This window comes from Haliotis rufescens, unplaced genomic scaffold, assembly GCF_023055435.1.
Source record: "Haliotis rufescens isolate VD_foot unplaced genomic scaffold, xgHalRufe1.0.p SCAF_11, whole genome shotgun sequence".
Lineage (NCBI taxonomy): Eukaryota > Metazoa > Mollusca > Gastropoda > Lepetellida > Haliotidae > Haliotis > Haliotis rufescens.
In genome coordinates this window covers 2635095-2653032 of record NW_025963791.1, presented here as the reverse complement: position 1 = coordinate 2653032, position 17938 = coordinate 2635095, and the positions used below count along the sequence as shown (strand labels likewise).

Genomic DNA, 17938 nt, shown 5'->3' with positions numbered 1-17938 from the left:
AAAGAATGGACCAGATAATCCAGTGATTGATATTGTGAGCTACTTCCCACTCTAGATCTGTCGCGGTACTATGACACTCAATGAACCAAGCCTGACCACCTGATCCATTTGGTCGCTCTTACGATAAACATCCCATCGGGCTGTTTGGTTAAAAAATATCTAGATCGATATACGAAATGAAACAAAAACACCTTGAAGTTCTATCTATGACAGTTCCAATTATTGAAATGAAACTTTGATACACAAAACATTGTCCGAGGAGTATTTGATGACAGAATAGTTTTACCTGAAAGTGACACATCATTTGTTTTAATGAAAAAAAAAATCACTTTTTGTTCCCTCACCTTTGTACCTCTCTAACGCAATGTAAGACACATCTAAAATGCATGCTTATTGATGTTATCTGAATAAATAAATATGCTTCGGGTTATGGATATCGATTTGCGGCACTGGCATCTCGATCAAAATCAAAACAGGCGCATTTTTGCTGATGAAGCAACGCACAGCCGACTTCCATCTTCATCTATTAGGGTGCCAGTGTTGTTAGGCGAAATTACCTCATACACATAGTTTGTAAGTGGTCGGCGATTCAAGGGCTTGTCGCTAGCTTTTCCCCAGGGAGCCCAATGAGACTTTGATTGCATGTGTTTTTTCAAACGCATTAATTGCTCATTACACAACGGAAAATATCATTCACAGACCGTCGCTCGTAGCATTTAACAAATTGGACGATTATGTACTAAGGTGAATTTTGTTTGGGTTACTGGTGTGTTGACATTGTACAAGTTGAGGAACAAATGTCATTTCAACATGATCGCTTCTATAATTGAAAGATGTTTAATATTTCTAGAAAAATGCTAAAACACATTTTTTGCCCCAATTTTTACAAAGTAATTAAATGTTAACTGAGATTTCTTATGCGATATGATCAATTTTTCTGGTCACTAAAACAATAGTAGGTTTTTGCAAAAAACATAACTTTTCTCGAACGAAAGTCCCGAGACCCATCACAGATATTATTATTGCCATATTTGTCTTTTAACACATTGTTTCAGACAACAAGCAACTGTCCCAATACCAGAATACTCATTTTGTGTTTCGCTGACTTGCTTCACTTCGGCCTTTGTGTAGCACAGTCGTTAAAGTGCCCGCTTGTCACACCGAAGTCCCGCATTTGTTTTTTCACATCGGTACACTGTTGGAAGTCTGTTCTTGGCGTCTTTGCGCCTTGATGGAATTTGCTCAATGTAGTGTAAACCACATTCACGAAGACCCGTGAAGATTCGGGTAAGAATTGTCTTCAGCAACCCACGATTGTCGTAAGAGGTGACTAAGGTATCAGGTGATCAGGCTCGTTGAATTGGTTGATGCAGGTCGCCGTATCCCAATTACGTCGATATATGCTCATGATGTCAATCACTGGATTGTCTTGTCCACACGCAATTATTTACAGACCGCCGCCATGTAGCTGGAATATTACTGAGTGCGGCGTTAAACAAACATATTCTCTAATATTCGATTTTTCTGTTTCCTAATATACAGACCGTTGGAGGCGGCGTTATCTCATAAACTCATTCTTCCCGCTTCTCTTTGATAAATCCCAATAATTGAGACGGCGTTAAAATCAATATAAATCTGTATTTTCTCTCTTGAGTGATGAATCATTATGTTCTCCTCTCAAATCATCTCATTTAATTCTGATACATTTCAACATTTCTGTCCGGTTCTGGCTAGCGTTTGTCGATTCGTGAATAATCAACCTATGTCTCCAGAACATTCATGTGTAATTTACAAAAGCTTTATCCATTTCCAGGGGAAGATTATCCCCGCATTCACCAGTCATGTTATTTTAAACAGAGTGACGAAGTCCATATGTATTGAATTTTCACTTCAGGTTTCGTGAGTTCCGAGGGACGTATCGATACCATCTATCTTGAGAAATATTAGAATCAATATTCATAAGTTCATGAAAATGTACTTTACACACCTTTTCGTATTAAAATGTTATTAAAAAAAATAAAGACATACACATTGAAAATACTTAACGAGCGAGTGGGTTGGCGAAGATTTTTTAATGCAGTTTTAAGTCTCTGAGCTGTTTGGGTTTTACTTCACAATGGAACACAAACACACAGCACACAAACACACACAAATACACACGCGCACACATACACGCGCACACATACGCACGCACAGGGTATCCTCCCAAAACCCCTACATCCCATTACCCCTAGGCCTACAGCTTATAGTCAACAAAATTTCAGTTTAGACCCAATGTTCTCAACATCTTGTAATTTTCCAATGTAATGTTACATGTCAATTAGAATTGGTTAACTAATGTTTAACAACTCCTGATGGTTTCCACTTCTGCTCAGATCATTTCCTTGGCACAATGAATGGTTATTGTCACCGCATATATCTTTCATCACATCCAACAGATAATGTGATCGTCAGCCTCGGCTAAATCCTTATCTTCAACTTATCCTTACTGTCGTGGGTTAATTAACTCTAACCTTCATTGGACTCTTCTAAGTGGAGGGGTATTGGGGTGTAGTGTTTTGTGCATGTAAGGGTTTTGGAAGACGCTCACACGCAGGCACACGCACAAACACACGCTCATCTAAGAAAATGAAACATACAATTTAACTCACGCTCACAGACAAACAGAAGTTTGAAGAACTGTGATATATAACATTACTCATTAGTGTTCACAGTTCCAAACACCCACTGGCATGAGATAACCAAATAAGTTGTTTCACTGAGTACATTGGAGGGTCGTGCTTCTATGAAGACAGGTATTATGTTTTTACTGTCAAAGGAAAAGGGTCTATGAAATAGCATTGATGCAGACCATATTTTACAGATGTATTTAACTATCAGTTGTATGCCGTCCTCTCCATCTTTGAGCACTTACGTTACATCTTATGTATCAGGTTGCCAGTTTAGGAGACAGTTGCAACAGCCTTACTTATCTAATATTTTTTAGTCTTATCAAAATGACAGAACCACTGACAAGTAACAACATAATTATTTGGTGTGACCATTTTCTGACGTCAAGTTTCCGCTAAGAAACTGAAACTGAATCAATATAAGAGGTAGCCAAGCATAATTGTGGTGAGAACTGACTGCACAAATAAGTCGTACTGTTTAATTTTGTTTGCGACATGCAGGGTAATTATCCTGAAGATATTGTTGCCATAGAGCATACTCCCTTGCATAGAAGGGACATAGATGACCCAGTTGTCTAAGGTGCTACAGTGCTCCTGTACAAAGTTGCTTACCGGAGTCCAGTGATCGTGGGTTCGAATTCCAGATTAACCCTGATTATTATTTTTGGTTTGTGAGCACCATACCGTGTCCGTGGGTTTCACCAAAGTGGTACGCGTCTAAGACCTGCGTCAGTTTCGGCTGTCCTACCACACTAAGCTGACACGTGTTGTAACTGGAAGACTGTTCAAAAATAACGTTAAAATATAACTCACTCACTCTTTCTTCAGACGACCTCAGACCGAGGGGAGATTCTTGTGTCCTTGTCCTACAACAACCACCTGGAGCGACTCACTGTCAGCGTTTTCGAGGGGAAAACCTTCAAGCGGGTGGACGGCGTCACCACTGTCGGTGAGCATTAGCGTATTGAGGTGGGAACTGAAAGCGAGTAGACGATGTCACCACTAGTACTGCCACTGAGTATGGGTGTAATGAAGTAGAGGAGTATTGATGTGGGGGAAACTTAATGAGGGTGGACGGCGTCACTGCAGTCGCTGAGCATGAGTGTATAAAGGTGGGGTAACCTAAAGAGGTTGTATTTCTTCATCAGTGTAGTTAAGTCTGGGTGGAATATATGATAACCAGATGGATGGATATCCTGAGAACTGTTTGTAAGCGCTGATGGTTATTTAACATTTCAATCGGGCTGGATGTCTACAGAACAGCTGTGTGTGGGTGTAGTGGAGATAGCCATTCAAATGGGATGATTTCACAGCTCTGCATGGGAGCGTAGGTAAATATGTATTTGGGTAGATGACCCTAGCACAAAGTTTGGATGCAGTGTTTGTAAATGTGTAATCGGGTTGATGCCAACAACACTTTTGGTAAGTGAAGATGGAGAGTAGAAGGTATATTATCTGTGTGCACTGGGTTGAATGCTTCTGTTATCCTGTTATCCTGTATCCCTTATGTATTGCATATGACAGAACCACTGATGCCACGCGAATATTCTTTTATAATTTTTGAAAATAATTCAAGAACTGACATTGATTATATCAACTGAAATATATATGATACATCATAAAACCATCAGCCTGGAGTTCCGGATCCACTGAAATCGACAGGATTAACATAGTTTCAGGTTAACGCATCAGTGTCACGGATCAGTACACTTTGTTGGCGTGGAATCGTTGCAAGCAGAAATTGTCCGAAATGTAGGGTTACCGGCTTAACAGGGTCAAGACTTACAAGAGTCCAGTCTATTTACAATCTCAATTAACCGATATCCCACACCAAACAACACTCTCTGGCATGTATATCCAATTGATGCGCAGCACCTTGCACAATAATTACACACACAAACCATTTCTGTCCATCATTCTTTTCAATTTTATACTGCCAAGATTGCATGTAATTTTAGTGATTGAGTGAGTATGGTTTAAGGCCACTTTTAGCAATATTCCAGCAATATCACGACGATGGACACCAGAAATTGGCTTCACACATTGTACCCATGTCGGGAATTGAACCCGGGTCTTCGGCGTGACGAGCGACACTTTAATCACCAGGCTACCCGACCGCCCCGCATGTAATTTTAGAAATAACGGCATATCAGCATGGTCATACAGCATATATGTGCAAGTAGATAACCACCCACAGTGGCACATCCTAATTAGGAACGCCCCAGACATATTTCTTAGATAAACACCCCTTAAGCTGTTATTTGATCAGTGTGTGTGAATGTTTGCCAACATCTCGATATGTTACAGTATCGATAGCAATACGATCAGTGACCTTTCGTAATTAAGAGTTTTTACACCGAGTCTTCCCAATTGTCTGTCGCTATAATTGGACGACGGTTTACACCAGCATTCTCGGTATCACTAGTAATACGTCTAGACTATCCTTATGCTAAGGACTCTATATTAAGGACTTGAAAGAGCGCACTTCAAGTGAGGTTCGAGGGATAGAACCTGGCCTTGTTGTTATTATGGCTTGACGCGGATGTCTGTGTCATAATCACATGACCCGTCTGGTCGAAGGGTTCTTTGTCATAGTCACAGTCATCTGCCGGTAATACAACCTTAAACAGATTTAAATAACAGCAATGGTAAGGATAAACGTTAAAATAAATATTTTTTGACCGAAAGGTATGTACTTACACATGTAACTCCTTTTCAATAACACGTCAGCTGTAATATAGTAAGGGTGTTGTTACTCTGCCTCTGACAGGAAAGTTAATGCGACGAGCGTAGACATGTAAATGCCATATCAATTTAGGTTAATGTTTCAGTGTGTGTGGAGAGAGAGAGAGAGAGAGAGAGAGAGAGAGAGAGAGAGAGAGAGAGAGAGAGAGCCAAACGTTGAAGCATAAGGGATATTTATCCTCGTACCCTTGTCACAGGTAAAGAGTTCAATATGTTTTTAAAGCTATAAGGTCAAAGAAGCCTTCACTGACGACTCATTGTGAAGTAGCAGTGGACACCAGGACGAACATGCCTGTCCTACAACTTGTGAGCGAGGGCGAAGGTTACATTAAAGCGGTTGGCGATATATGCTGTTATTTTGGTTACCACCGTTTTGATGATATAACAATGGCAAAGTGAAATTTCAGATTCCTACGCTAAAGTCAGCCTGATGATTCAAAACAAGATGGTCAAGAGCAAGAAGACTGAGGTGGTTAAGAAGTCGACAAGCCCAACGTACAATGAGTCCTTCACCTTCAAGCTCCCCGTGACCAGCCTTGATACTGCCAGTATCACTCTCACAGCTATGCAATATTACAGCGGGCACAAAGGTAATGGCAACAACGTTCATATAACCGTCTTTACTGGAAATATCGTAACAGAGATGGGACATCCTTTGAGCAAATATAATGTTATAACCGGGATGATTCTAGAATTCGAATCTACCTCGAGCTGATCCTTGCACTTATAGAACAGAAATACTCTCTAATATACCACGCAATACGTTTTCGCGTTTACCTGTATAACATATAATTTAAGCTGTATTGTACGCATGGTCATTTATCGCAGTTACAAATTCGGACATTTTTGGTTTTATGAATTTTGGATAATAGATTTATGATATCTTATAATTTAAAGAAATGCTATTGACGCACGTGTATATTTCTAAAGATAGTCATCGAGTCATACCAAAAGACTGGAAGACTTAAAGTAAGACTTGGCCTCAAGACATCACAATGGATTTATCTTTCTGCACTCGTCAACAGCATTTTAATTAATTGCATCTCGGAAAACAAACAATTATTGGTGTAAACATTGTATAGAGTCCTGTGGTTTTGTTATGCAAAGCCTACACTGAGGCAGTTAGTTCAATGACGGCTTGATTACATCCTGTACGTTATCAGAGCGTCCATACCAAACTCTGACCACCATTAATTTGTTTCCAGATAAAGCAATTGGTCGGGTCGTGCTTGGATCCTTCATGTTTGCACGTGGAAAGGAACTGGATCACTGGAATGAAATGGTAGCAAATCAGAAGGAACAAGTGTCACACTGGCACGTGTTGTCATGACAACTGGGATGATGAAGCTGGGTCAAGGCCATTTGAGACGTCCTTGATACCAACGGGAGTGTTATGCAGCGATCAGAACCCGGATGTTGTTGCGTTTGTTTGCCGGGATAATTGAGACATGACGTGCCTACAGAAACTATGACATTCACCTTGTGACAGTGTAGCTTTCTGTTGTTTCGTGGCTGGTCAAATGGCAAATAGTTATTCGATCTGATCGAAAATTGATAATGAAAATTCATGCATTAGAATCGCCGTGCTGGATCAAAATGTCATTGACTATATATCAGACTCACTGTGCTAATATTTGTTGATTGCATCGCGACTGCTTCAAGCACACACGAACATAACATAATGTCAGTGGTGTTGTGCTTTGCCGGCTTGTTTGTGTCGACATTCTGCCATAATATTAATGTAGTCGACAGGTGATATGTACAAATGTAATAAATATCAATCGTTGTCTCTGATATTCCTGTTTTTGAGCACGTGAACTTCAACCACACTTGGCTCCACAATGAATGAGTGTGGTAGAGAGGTGAGCTGAAATGGGGCTTAACGTCGCGCCCTAGATTTTTGCACTTATATAGCGACGTGCATGCACGTGTCTGTATGTGTGGCTGATTCTACTAGTCCGAACGAATGGCAGAGTTTATAGTGCTAGCCCTCTGAGATACCATGTCGCAGTTTAACACGAATACCCCACTCAGACACAGTATACTGACTCCGAGCCGACCAGTCTTTGTTTTAGCCCCTTAATGATGAGCGCCAGACAGGGTAACAACAAGTATCATCTCTTAACGTCTTCTAGTATGACGCGGCCGGGGATCGAAATCCGGACCTTCCGCTCTTCGAGAGGACGCCTAACCAATAGGCAACAGGGGCGGTTTGATTATGGTAGTGAGTTGGATGGGTTTTACAGTATTCCAGCTATATCACGGCGTGTCAGCTTGACGATGGAGGAAAACTCCTCGATGGAGGAAAAGTAATGCAGGTCTTAGACAATTACAGCTTTGATGAAACCCACGATCACGGGTACGATGCTGCAAGCTTAGAAACATAATCAGGGCGACACGGGATTCAAACCCACGGTCAAAATTTTCTTGAGTGCCCAAGGGACGCAACTCTGCATTGCGGGGCCTTAGACGACTGGGCCACCCGTGATATAGCTGGCATATTGTTAAAAACCGCGTAAAACCCAATTCAAAAACTCAGTATGGAAGTGCTTATTGAAAGATGCTGCATTAGCAGGATACATAATGAGCATTATTCACTTTTAGAGATGCTTTATTTAAGACATAAACGACGAGTGAGTTGTTTATCGTACAATAAAACACTGCAGGGAGACTAAACCACGAGGGGCGCATGGGATATCAATATTAAGTACAACATCTGTATTTAAATGTACAATTATATTTCACCGTATTTAAATAATATTTAAATAATGATATCAATGAAAACAATCTGACAAGTCCGTTTTATTACAGACGTGTGTGTGTGTGTGTGTATGTGTGTGTGTGAATTTCCCGGATATTCTCACAATTGTAACGGCGACTATCTGTACCATTTCCCCCTAGACCTATGTCATATCTCTCCCATTTTGGGATGCATTTGTTCGGCCATTACGTTTATCTACGTTGTCCGGCTACATCTATGGGGAACGACTCACTGGACGCCCCCTCTCAAAAATAACGTCCAATTTACGAGTTACAAGTTTCGAGGACATCTTCGAATCTCCGGAAATGACGTCATAGTAGAACACAGTTTGCTTCTTCATTGTTCTTTGCGATTTATCGCATAGTTATCTTATATAGTGGAATAAATGAGACACAGCTTTAACACAGGATCGTGTATCCAACCTGCATATGTAGCAGACATGTGATACACCTTGATCAGCTCTCAGTATGAGCGAAAGATACAGACCGTTTATTAACACCGCCTGGTACAACTGTGAAGTTGAACTAATTGTTTTTATGAATGAATGCTCTTTTACGGCGCAGTCGGAAATATCCATACATATCATGGCGACTGGATATAATTTAGTTTTGGTCAGGTAAATCAGAGGTTGATAACCTGAGCACGATGACACAAGAAAATAAGTTCACTCGTTGTAACCACCCGATCCTCGTGTAGTGGCTTCTAGGTACTGGGGGTTATTCTACCCCTCATTCCCCACAGCTTTAGCTTGACGACGCTATTTGGGAATTGGTTGCTCAACAGGTATTTAATTTCGAAATGTATTATTTTCTTTTTCTCATTTTATTGCCTGACTAAAGGACAATGGTAACGTCATGCTCTGTTTTTGCCAATTGTGTATACCTACCATTGTGTTGTAGATTATATGGTCAGATAGCAGCGGAGGACTGGGCTACATATTGAATTTCAACTGCTTATGCAACAGTTTCATTTTAAAACCCTGAAACACGGACAAAATCAACGCAGTAATACACGAACGGTAATACTACACATCTTCCCCAGGGCTCGTCCGTGCAGCGTCTCTTTTGCGATGTAATATGCAGACAACAAATCAGCTTCTATACATAAGACTTAATTTGATAAAACATCACAGTAAACATAATAAAACTAGAACCAGATTCTCCATTCAATAATTTATGTGCATATCGTTGTATCGTGTAATGGGAAGACGTCTGTCTGCATTGTAGTCAGGAGAGTTGGAGAGCCAATATTCTGTCCACAACAATTGTTCATAACACATAACAGCTACTTCTTGGGTAACCGCCAAGTAATACATTCTACCATCTAGTTACAATGTATTGTGGGTTATCAATCTGAAATCCTAGCAAGTCCATGCAAACTGGATCAGCGTTTTCGACTCGAGCAGAGTTACAAATAATCGCCAATCGATCCATCAGTGCATATTGTATTTTTTCTTCATTTCTTAAAGACAGATCTTGGTAATCTGTGGCGACTTCGGAATATGAGGCTGACAACGTCAATGTGATGAACAACTTACAGTCGTGAATTTCTTATAAAAAACGTCTTCATCAAAACGTCAGACTTAATTTTACCAATAATGTCGGATCGATCATAGCAATTTGCGCATGATTATTTGCCAAATCAAATATTGACAAGCCCTCTCTATTTCAACACTTCACATCTGGGTTAAGAGGTGATGCAAGGAATAGAAAATACGAGTGAATGGATGGGGACTAACCCATATTCTATATAATAACACAAGGACAAAATGGATGTCTTTATACCATGATGTCTTGTCCCCGTTTAAAAAAAGTAAATGCCGGATTGAAATTATGGTAAGTTCATGTTTCCCATTTCAAGCAAATATTGAGCAACTGTCTGGCAACACTACACCACAAAATATACATACTTTCATTTCGGTGGGTTTTTTTATATTAAATTCAGCAAAATGAATACTCAAAGCCACAAGTTGTGACACAAAGTAGCTGAAATAGATTTTAAATAAAGATATTCGAAGGTGACACGATATCTTAGATGAACCATACAATGAGAACATCGAAGATTTTCGATCCTTTACATAGAATTCAAATACATGTCACGTGATATTTCGAAGTCGGACGTTTCTGGCAAGGATCGAAATAATAGGTATGAAAAGTTTATTGTCTAATATTCAGGTTTGGGTGTGTGAAAGTTACACGTAGAAAGCGGTAACTGATACCCATTGGATTAAATGGCAGCGTCATGGCTTCCCCATAATATACAGGGGCCCGTTTCACAAAGCGATCGTAGGGCTACGACTGCCGTAACTCCTATACTTTAACATAGACTTACGACAGTCTTAGCGCTACGATCTCTTTGTGAAACGGGCCCCTGATGACAAGAATCATGTGGAATATTGCCTCATTTACAGGTAGGGAAAGTACCCGCAGGGGCAAAATGGTTGTTGGTTTTGAAAGATGGCACGGTTTGTTTTTTACAACTTTAATATTAGTGTGTTGTGAAGGATGACGAATACCGCTGCACGTTGTACATACACTGTCTCCAGTCCGGACTTTCACAATGATAATGATAATAATTATTTATATTTATGTCGAAAATCAGTGATTGCTCCTGGCGCTTATTCAAAACGCCTGACATTATTACCACAGCCAAAGAGACAAGAGCAATTAATCCACTTGCGTTCTCAGCTCCCTTGGAAGTATACATGCTGATTTCGTTAAAATGTGAATGCCAGTGCAAAATGACCAACGTCTGTTCTGCCTCTTATAACACAGGTTCAAACTATTCAATAATTATTAATGTCACAATAGCCTGTGCATGTTTGCACGAGTCTCAATACTTCGGCATGAGTTGTTTGCGTTGTATTTAAAATGAAATCTGCAGCTATCAGTTGAAACATTGCCATAGCAGCCAGGCCCTGGTTGCATCACACGACACCAGCAGCAGGGCACGGCAACTCCTGACATTTACTGGGATGAGACGCATCTTACAGCCAGAGTGAAGCGCGGAGCTCGGGTTACATTCGGGCCTGCTTTGCTAATCATATTATCTCTGATTGTGAACCTACAAAAACGGTTATGTCAGCCGTGAGCTGCACTAAATGCATTATACCCCGCGTCTGTAAGCTTCGTTGAATTAAACGTCACATGCAAATTGTGATATTTTAAAAGGATATTTTCGCAGTTCTTAGCCAATAGTCCAGTCATGTCGGGGTAATGGAAATCAAGAATATGATTCTTGACACAATTCTTCCATGTGGGGAATCGTTACGTTACAAAACGTTCCCTTTAAGATACATTCCATCCTCTTCAAACTGGCACACCGTCATATAACCGAAATACTGTCCAAAGCGGTGGAAAATGAACTTACTCGCTATGTATCAGCAAACGCTATGATCAAAACACAAAATACAATTACTTACATGCATGTATGTTCATATTATTACATTCATACAAATAACATTATTTTATGTAAATGGATACGATGTTATGTATATGGAAATATTGAAAAATCGCTTAACGAAAACTTTAAAATTATTCAATCTGTGCATCATTAGTGAGTGAGTGAGTTGGGTTTAACGCCGCTTTTAACAATATTCCAGTTACATCGCGGCGTGTCAGCTTAATGTGGGAGGAAAGCTCGAAGTAATGCAGGTCTCAGACGTTTACCACTTCGGTGAAACCCACGAGCACGGGTATGGTGCTGACAAACCTAGAAACATAATCGGGTCGAACCGGGATTCGAACCCACAATCATAGGTTTCTGGCGTGCCCAAGGGACGCAACTCTGTACAGCGAATCGCGGCGCCTTAGACGACTGGGCCCCCCCCGTGCCCCCCTGTGCATCATTAGAGCTGACGTTAGATTTAATTTACCAACTACGGTCTATTAATTGGTCTATTAATCTTGCACATTTAGGATGCATTGTTAGCTCTTGATTGAACTATAGTATCTGAATGTAGGCTTGAACATGCTTGCCATAACACCATTGTGCATAAACTTGTACATATAAATATATTGTATTTGAGCGGTATTTAAACAAATCAAAATCATTCATTGCCAGTCCATTTCGATTTTGCAAAATAAGCACGTTTAACCATACATGTATGAACAGCATTATTATTTTACCATTTTTCTTAAAATACCATTATACTGGTGGTCTAGTGGTCTATAGTGACACAACACAATGAAGCTATATCACGATCAATTTTCTGCAGTACCAGGATCCTCATAGCTTCGACTATTTGATTCGATGCGGCCCATTCGTCTGACGCCAAAACTACTGGCATAGAGTTGCTTTCCTTAGGAGTGCCAGTATCCTATGATCATTAGTTAGAAACACAGATGCGCTCTACTCATGGTCTCTATCAGCACTGTACCCGTTTTCCAAGGTGATATTTGTCTCACATGTAAGAAATCACTTCGATCTTTCCTACCACAAGAAGCTGCCACTCCGTGTGAATGACACATTGTTCAATGGCGTCAAGCCACTCTCACTCACTCACCCACTCACCCACTCATTCACTCAGTCACATGTTAGATTTCTCTTTCTCTTAACGATTGTCAACGAGGGTTTGACAAATGAACGGATTTCACTGCATAGTTTTATATTCAATTTATTCGATTATTGGTAACGATATTACCAGTATTGTTTGCTTGAACAGTTCACACGCTGGTGCCATCCAATGAGATACAAGAGTCTGGGACACATATCGTCCTAACAAGTATAAAACACAGCTGATATAAACGATGCTAATTGCTGTAATCCACATCACCGATGCGGGTGTTGATTCGTGTATTCATCTTGGTCGTACATGAACTTTTTACAGATGACCTCATCTGCTTTTTACATGATTAGGCCAGCTAGGCCACAATAAGTGAATAATCCTATTTTCATAAAATCTGATAAACTGGAACAAGTAGTCATTGTATATCATACATTAAACAAATCCGTTTAAGTCATCCGTGAACATTAACCATCGATGGATATGATTCAGAGTTGCATGTAGGAGGGATTTCGAAGAGAACACATGTAGCGAATTTCGTTATGTGCAAATACTAGGGGACAATAAAATTGTGCCATCCAATGGATAGGCGGGATGAAAAACGAATGATTGATTCGGTATTGCCTGAAGTTTGGGAAGATGAAACTGTCAATAAACTTCCGAGCAAAAGAAAGTATACACTTAAAAATTGGATTTGACTAAAGTCTTACAAACGTTATCAAAACGTTACTTGGCTGAAAACAGTCGCCGCAACAATGCAAACTTTAAGGGTCAAAACACAACTACAATACCCGTGTTAAATACATGACAAGTAAGAATTTCTTGTTGTTTCATTTTTAGCCATCATCAAATATATCTTTCTCTTTCCTTTGCCTGGTAGCTTAGCTTTAACAAGGTGAAACTGTATGATGAATTACAGTCAGATGGGGGCAATGTCTTCATTCGTAATTATCACAAATTGCTTCCTGACACTGGCGGTATATCACTCATATTGTCACAGGGTGAAAGCAGGTTCGGGTAAGAAAATACATCTCATGCTTTCTTAATTTGACCAGAGACCATAATCTATTACTTGGTCTCTGATTTGATGCATCAGTGACCATAATGATGTCGGATGTAATTTTCCTATTTTAGCTTGAACCACATGTTACTGGCTTGGCCAGGTAACAACCAAACCTGCCTTTGCGTGTGTTAGTGACGGGTGACACCGGTAGGGCAGGATATGCTAACCTTTTCGCGAATACCTGGCCATGGTATCATCAGTAATTGATAATGTCATTAACAATAGATTCAGTGACTGTCTGAATGGAGGGAATGGTATGGTATTGTCGTTTTTTATGTATGGAATCTTATGGCAGTCTACATATTAACACGATCAAACAAAATATCTAATCACTGATAACTGAGAGGCAAAAGAAAATAAGCCGAGTTTGTTTTTATGTAATTGAAAACTGAAACAGACCGTTGTTAAATCTGATTGTGTCTATTTAATCATCACTCATTCCTGCAACAGTGATTGCTTACTGGGTACTTTGTGAAAACATATATTAGTTCAATGAAGACTTGGCAAAGAAATGAACTTTCAACCCAATGACCTCATGACCCTTGCCATGTTTAAAATATTGTAAATTTGGGCCGAAAAAAAGGAAATTTATAATTTTCGAAGATATGATAACATACCCATCAGCAGTTGTGTATAATGCGAAAACAAAGTAATTATCAAAAGTTGTTAATCAAATTATTAGAAGACTAGTAATCTTTGCGTCCTGAGTAAGCGCCAGTACAGTGCATTTATTGGATATAATGTAAGATATTTTCAATTAAATATGAAACATATAATAAAATCAACTGTGAGGTATAGTTTCATTTGCTCCTCAGTCTAGATACCGTTAACATCACAATGTCTAACACACTACATACGTTCATCAGAAGTACAGTCGAACTCGTGGGGACATGGAAAACAGTTCGAGTTAACCTTGGTTCGAGACATCAGGGGGACTTTCGACACATCCAACTTCGACACAACGAGGTTCGACTGTATGCTTTGTGAACGGACTGAATTGGAGACGGGCATGTTATTTGTGTTTTCAAAACGTCATGCTTGGTGTTGGAACACCCTTACTTCACGATAGGCTTCAGATTATGTGACTAAATCTATGACACGGCACTTGTCAACATGATGCGCGATACTGTCCCATCTTAGGAGTCTTCATATGGTATTTTCATTCCTCCCAACTCACTTAATCTTTTTAATATCAAAATTGTGTGTGTGGTCGGTGTTACCGACAAAGCAGGATATCCTTACCCTTTTAGTGAATATCTGGTGTCATCCGTTTGTATAATTTCCATCACATGAACCCATGAAATGAACTATCGTCCATCTTCCCGAGGCAAGGGCGTTAACTGACTATACAAGTCCAGTTTTCACTTTTATAGTCAGTTAACTCCATTGCCTCAGGAAGATTGCTATCGTCGCACTGCCTAAACAGTACCTAAACACAAAATCACCATAATCTAAACTCGTTTATATTTAAAACATGTTCAAACGCGTCAAAGTTATGGGACAAGGAACGGGCTTCGGTTTGTGTTCAGGATCTCAACACATCTTTATACATCGTACAAGCCGTCCGGCGCCGATCTGTTGCTCTTTCGAGGAGAAAGAGTTTGTCCGGGCGGACAAGCTCTATATCTCAACTGGACACTCTCTCACCTGACATCGCACACTGGGTCTCAAAGGGTTATTTAATCCTTGCCATAATGCTTTATAAGTTAAAGATTAAGATGCTCATTAATTATCTGACGTTTAAATAATTTGATTAAACAGGCTTCTATTTCTTTCATATTTCATAATGTCTTCGTAATATGTTCATATATCAAATGTACGAGATGTAGTTCAATGTAATAATATATTATCCAGTAAACAAATGAAGATTCTCATTATATAGTTACATATGATTGACATATGCAATTTGACACACACATTTATAAATAATTACGTGCATATTACGAGCACTTTACTATTTAATTATTGTTATCATGGAAATTATTCGCATGATAAATAGCAATGGAAAATAGGTTCGGCTGTTATAATTAAAATTATTTATGACTAAAATGCATGTAAACGAAAATTACTGTAACAATTATCCGTCGAAAGATTATACGGTAGACATTTCGTGCAGTGAGTGAAGGCCGATGTGAGCTTGTTGTTATAATCATTATTTACAGACGGCGAGGCATGTGGGAAGTTGTAATTTCCATCCAATGCATGCATGTACGTCATGCTTTCTTGGCAACTTAGGCGTCTGAGGTGATCGTTATAGGAATATCACATGAAGCGTCCTAAAAATATGTAAGGTACCGCATCTGTTTTCATTCGGTATAGTGTTGAGTGAGTGAGTGAGTGAGTGAGTGAGTGGATGGGTGGGTGTTTGAGTGAGTGGTTGAGTGAGTGGTTGAGTGAGTTAGTGAGTGGTTGAGTGAGTGGTTGAGTGAGTAAGTGAGTGGTTGAGTGAGTGAGTGGTTGAGTGAGTTAGTGAGTGGTTGAGTGAGTGGTTGAGTGGTTGAGTGGTTGAGTGGTTGAGTGAGTGATTGATTGAGTGAGTGAGTGAGTGAGTGAGTGAGTGGATGGGTGGGTGTTTGAGTGAGTGGTTGAGTGAGTGGTTGAGTGAGTTAGTGAGTGGTTGAGTGAGTGGTTGAGTGAGTAAGTGAGTGGTTGAGTGAGTGAGTGGTTGAGTGAGTGAGTGGTTGAGTGGTTGAGTGAGTGAGTGAGTGGTTGAGTGAGTGGTTGAGTGAGTGATTGATTGAGTGAGTGAGTGATTGAGTGAGTGAGTGAGTGAGTGATACTACTCTAATGAACATTTACATAAACCATGCCCCCATCACTTTATTTAGGAATCCTGAGAATTGTAATCATGTCAGATGAACGGGGGGAATCTAAACAAATTGTGGTTTCAAAACGACCACATCGAAAAATGGCGTGGTCGTGAAGGATCTGACCCAATTTATGAGAGATTTGGTAGAGCCCAACGCTGCTGCGCCACTGAGAAACCGCTTCTCTATGTTGTAAACATGTCAATTATTGTCATGAGCTTATGGCACGCGGCCACTCCAACTGTTTCTTGACATAACACGGCCTGGAGGTCAGCCTGACTTGACAATATGATCACGGTCACCTTAATCTTCAGGCAAGTATCAATATAATTATTTTTTTCAATGCACTCAAAATATACCGTGCATTGTAAAGCAGTATATTTTAGAAGTGTGGTATTAATGTTAGAATGAGTATATGGTTATGCCGTTTTCAGCAATATTCCAACATCACATCTCGACACCACCAGAAATGGGCTTCACGCATTGTACCCATGTGGAGAATCGAACACGGGCCTGCACCAGAAATGGGCTTCACACATTGTACCCATGTGGAGAATCGAACACGGGCCTGCACCAGAAATGGGCTTCACACATTGTATCCATGTGGAGAATCGAACACGGGCTTGCACCAGAAATGGGCTTCACGCATTGTACCCATGTGGAGAATCGAACACGGGCCTGCACCAGAAATGGGCTTCACACATTGTATCCATGTGGAGAATCGAACACGGGCCTGACCCGGAAATGGGCTTCACACATTGTATCCATGTGGAGAATCGAACACGGGCCTGCACCAGAAATGGGCTTCACACATTGTACCCATGTGGAGAATCGAACACGGGCCTGCACCAGAAATGGGCTTCACACATTGTACCCATGTGGAGAATCGAACACGGGCCTGACCCGGAAATGGGCTTCACACATTGTATCCATGTGGAGAGTCGAGTTCGGGTGCCTGACAACTCAATGAATCGGGTGGCCATGTTAACTACGTGGATCAGTGCCAATCATTGGATTGTCTGGTCCAGACTCAGTTATTTATAGACCGCTGCCACATACCTGGAATATTGCTGGGTGCGGCGTAAAAGAACAAACGAATCAACAAAGCAATAATGAGTACACTTCTAAAGCGCCAAGTTACTCGCCTGAACGAACCCTCACAGGGCTACATTATTACCATTTAATCAGAGTGTTCTCAAATGTCAGCTTCCCAGGGAGTATACACTATGATAATAAAGCATTGCTCAAAGTAAAACTTTTTATACTGAGAATAATACATACATGTACAAAGTAGCTAACCAATGACACGATGCTCAACTCTTTATTACAGTTATAGAGAAGATTCGGTGAAGATTCTAACAAGGAAAGCTTATGAAGCAAGCGTCAGCC

General features: G+C 40.2%; 1 protein-coding gene across 3 annotated transcripts in view; it reads left to right on the top strand.

The window, feature by feature from the left end:
- Nucleotides 1-7203, top strand: part of LOC124144545 (synaptotagmin-15-like) — a 120366-nt gene extending 113163 nt beyond the window's left edge. For all 3 annotated transcript variants that reach the window (XM_046513999.2, XM_046514000.2, XM_046514001.2), the window contains 3 exons: nucleotides 3498-3618; nucleotides 5822-6004; nucleotides 6620-7203. In XM_046513999.2, coding sequence (XP_046369955.1) covers nucleotides 3498-3618; nucleotides 5822-6004; nucleotides 6620-6744 — 429 coding nt within the window. In that variant the 3' untranslated portion in view covers nucleotides 6745-7203. The remainder of the gene's footprint in view (nucleotides 1-3497; nucleotides 3619-5821; nucleotides 6005-6619) is intronic.
- The last annotated feature ends 10735 nt before the right edge of the window (nucleotides 7204-17938 follow it).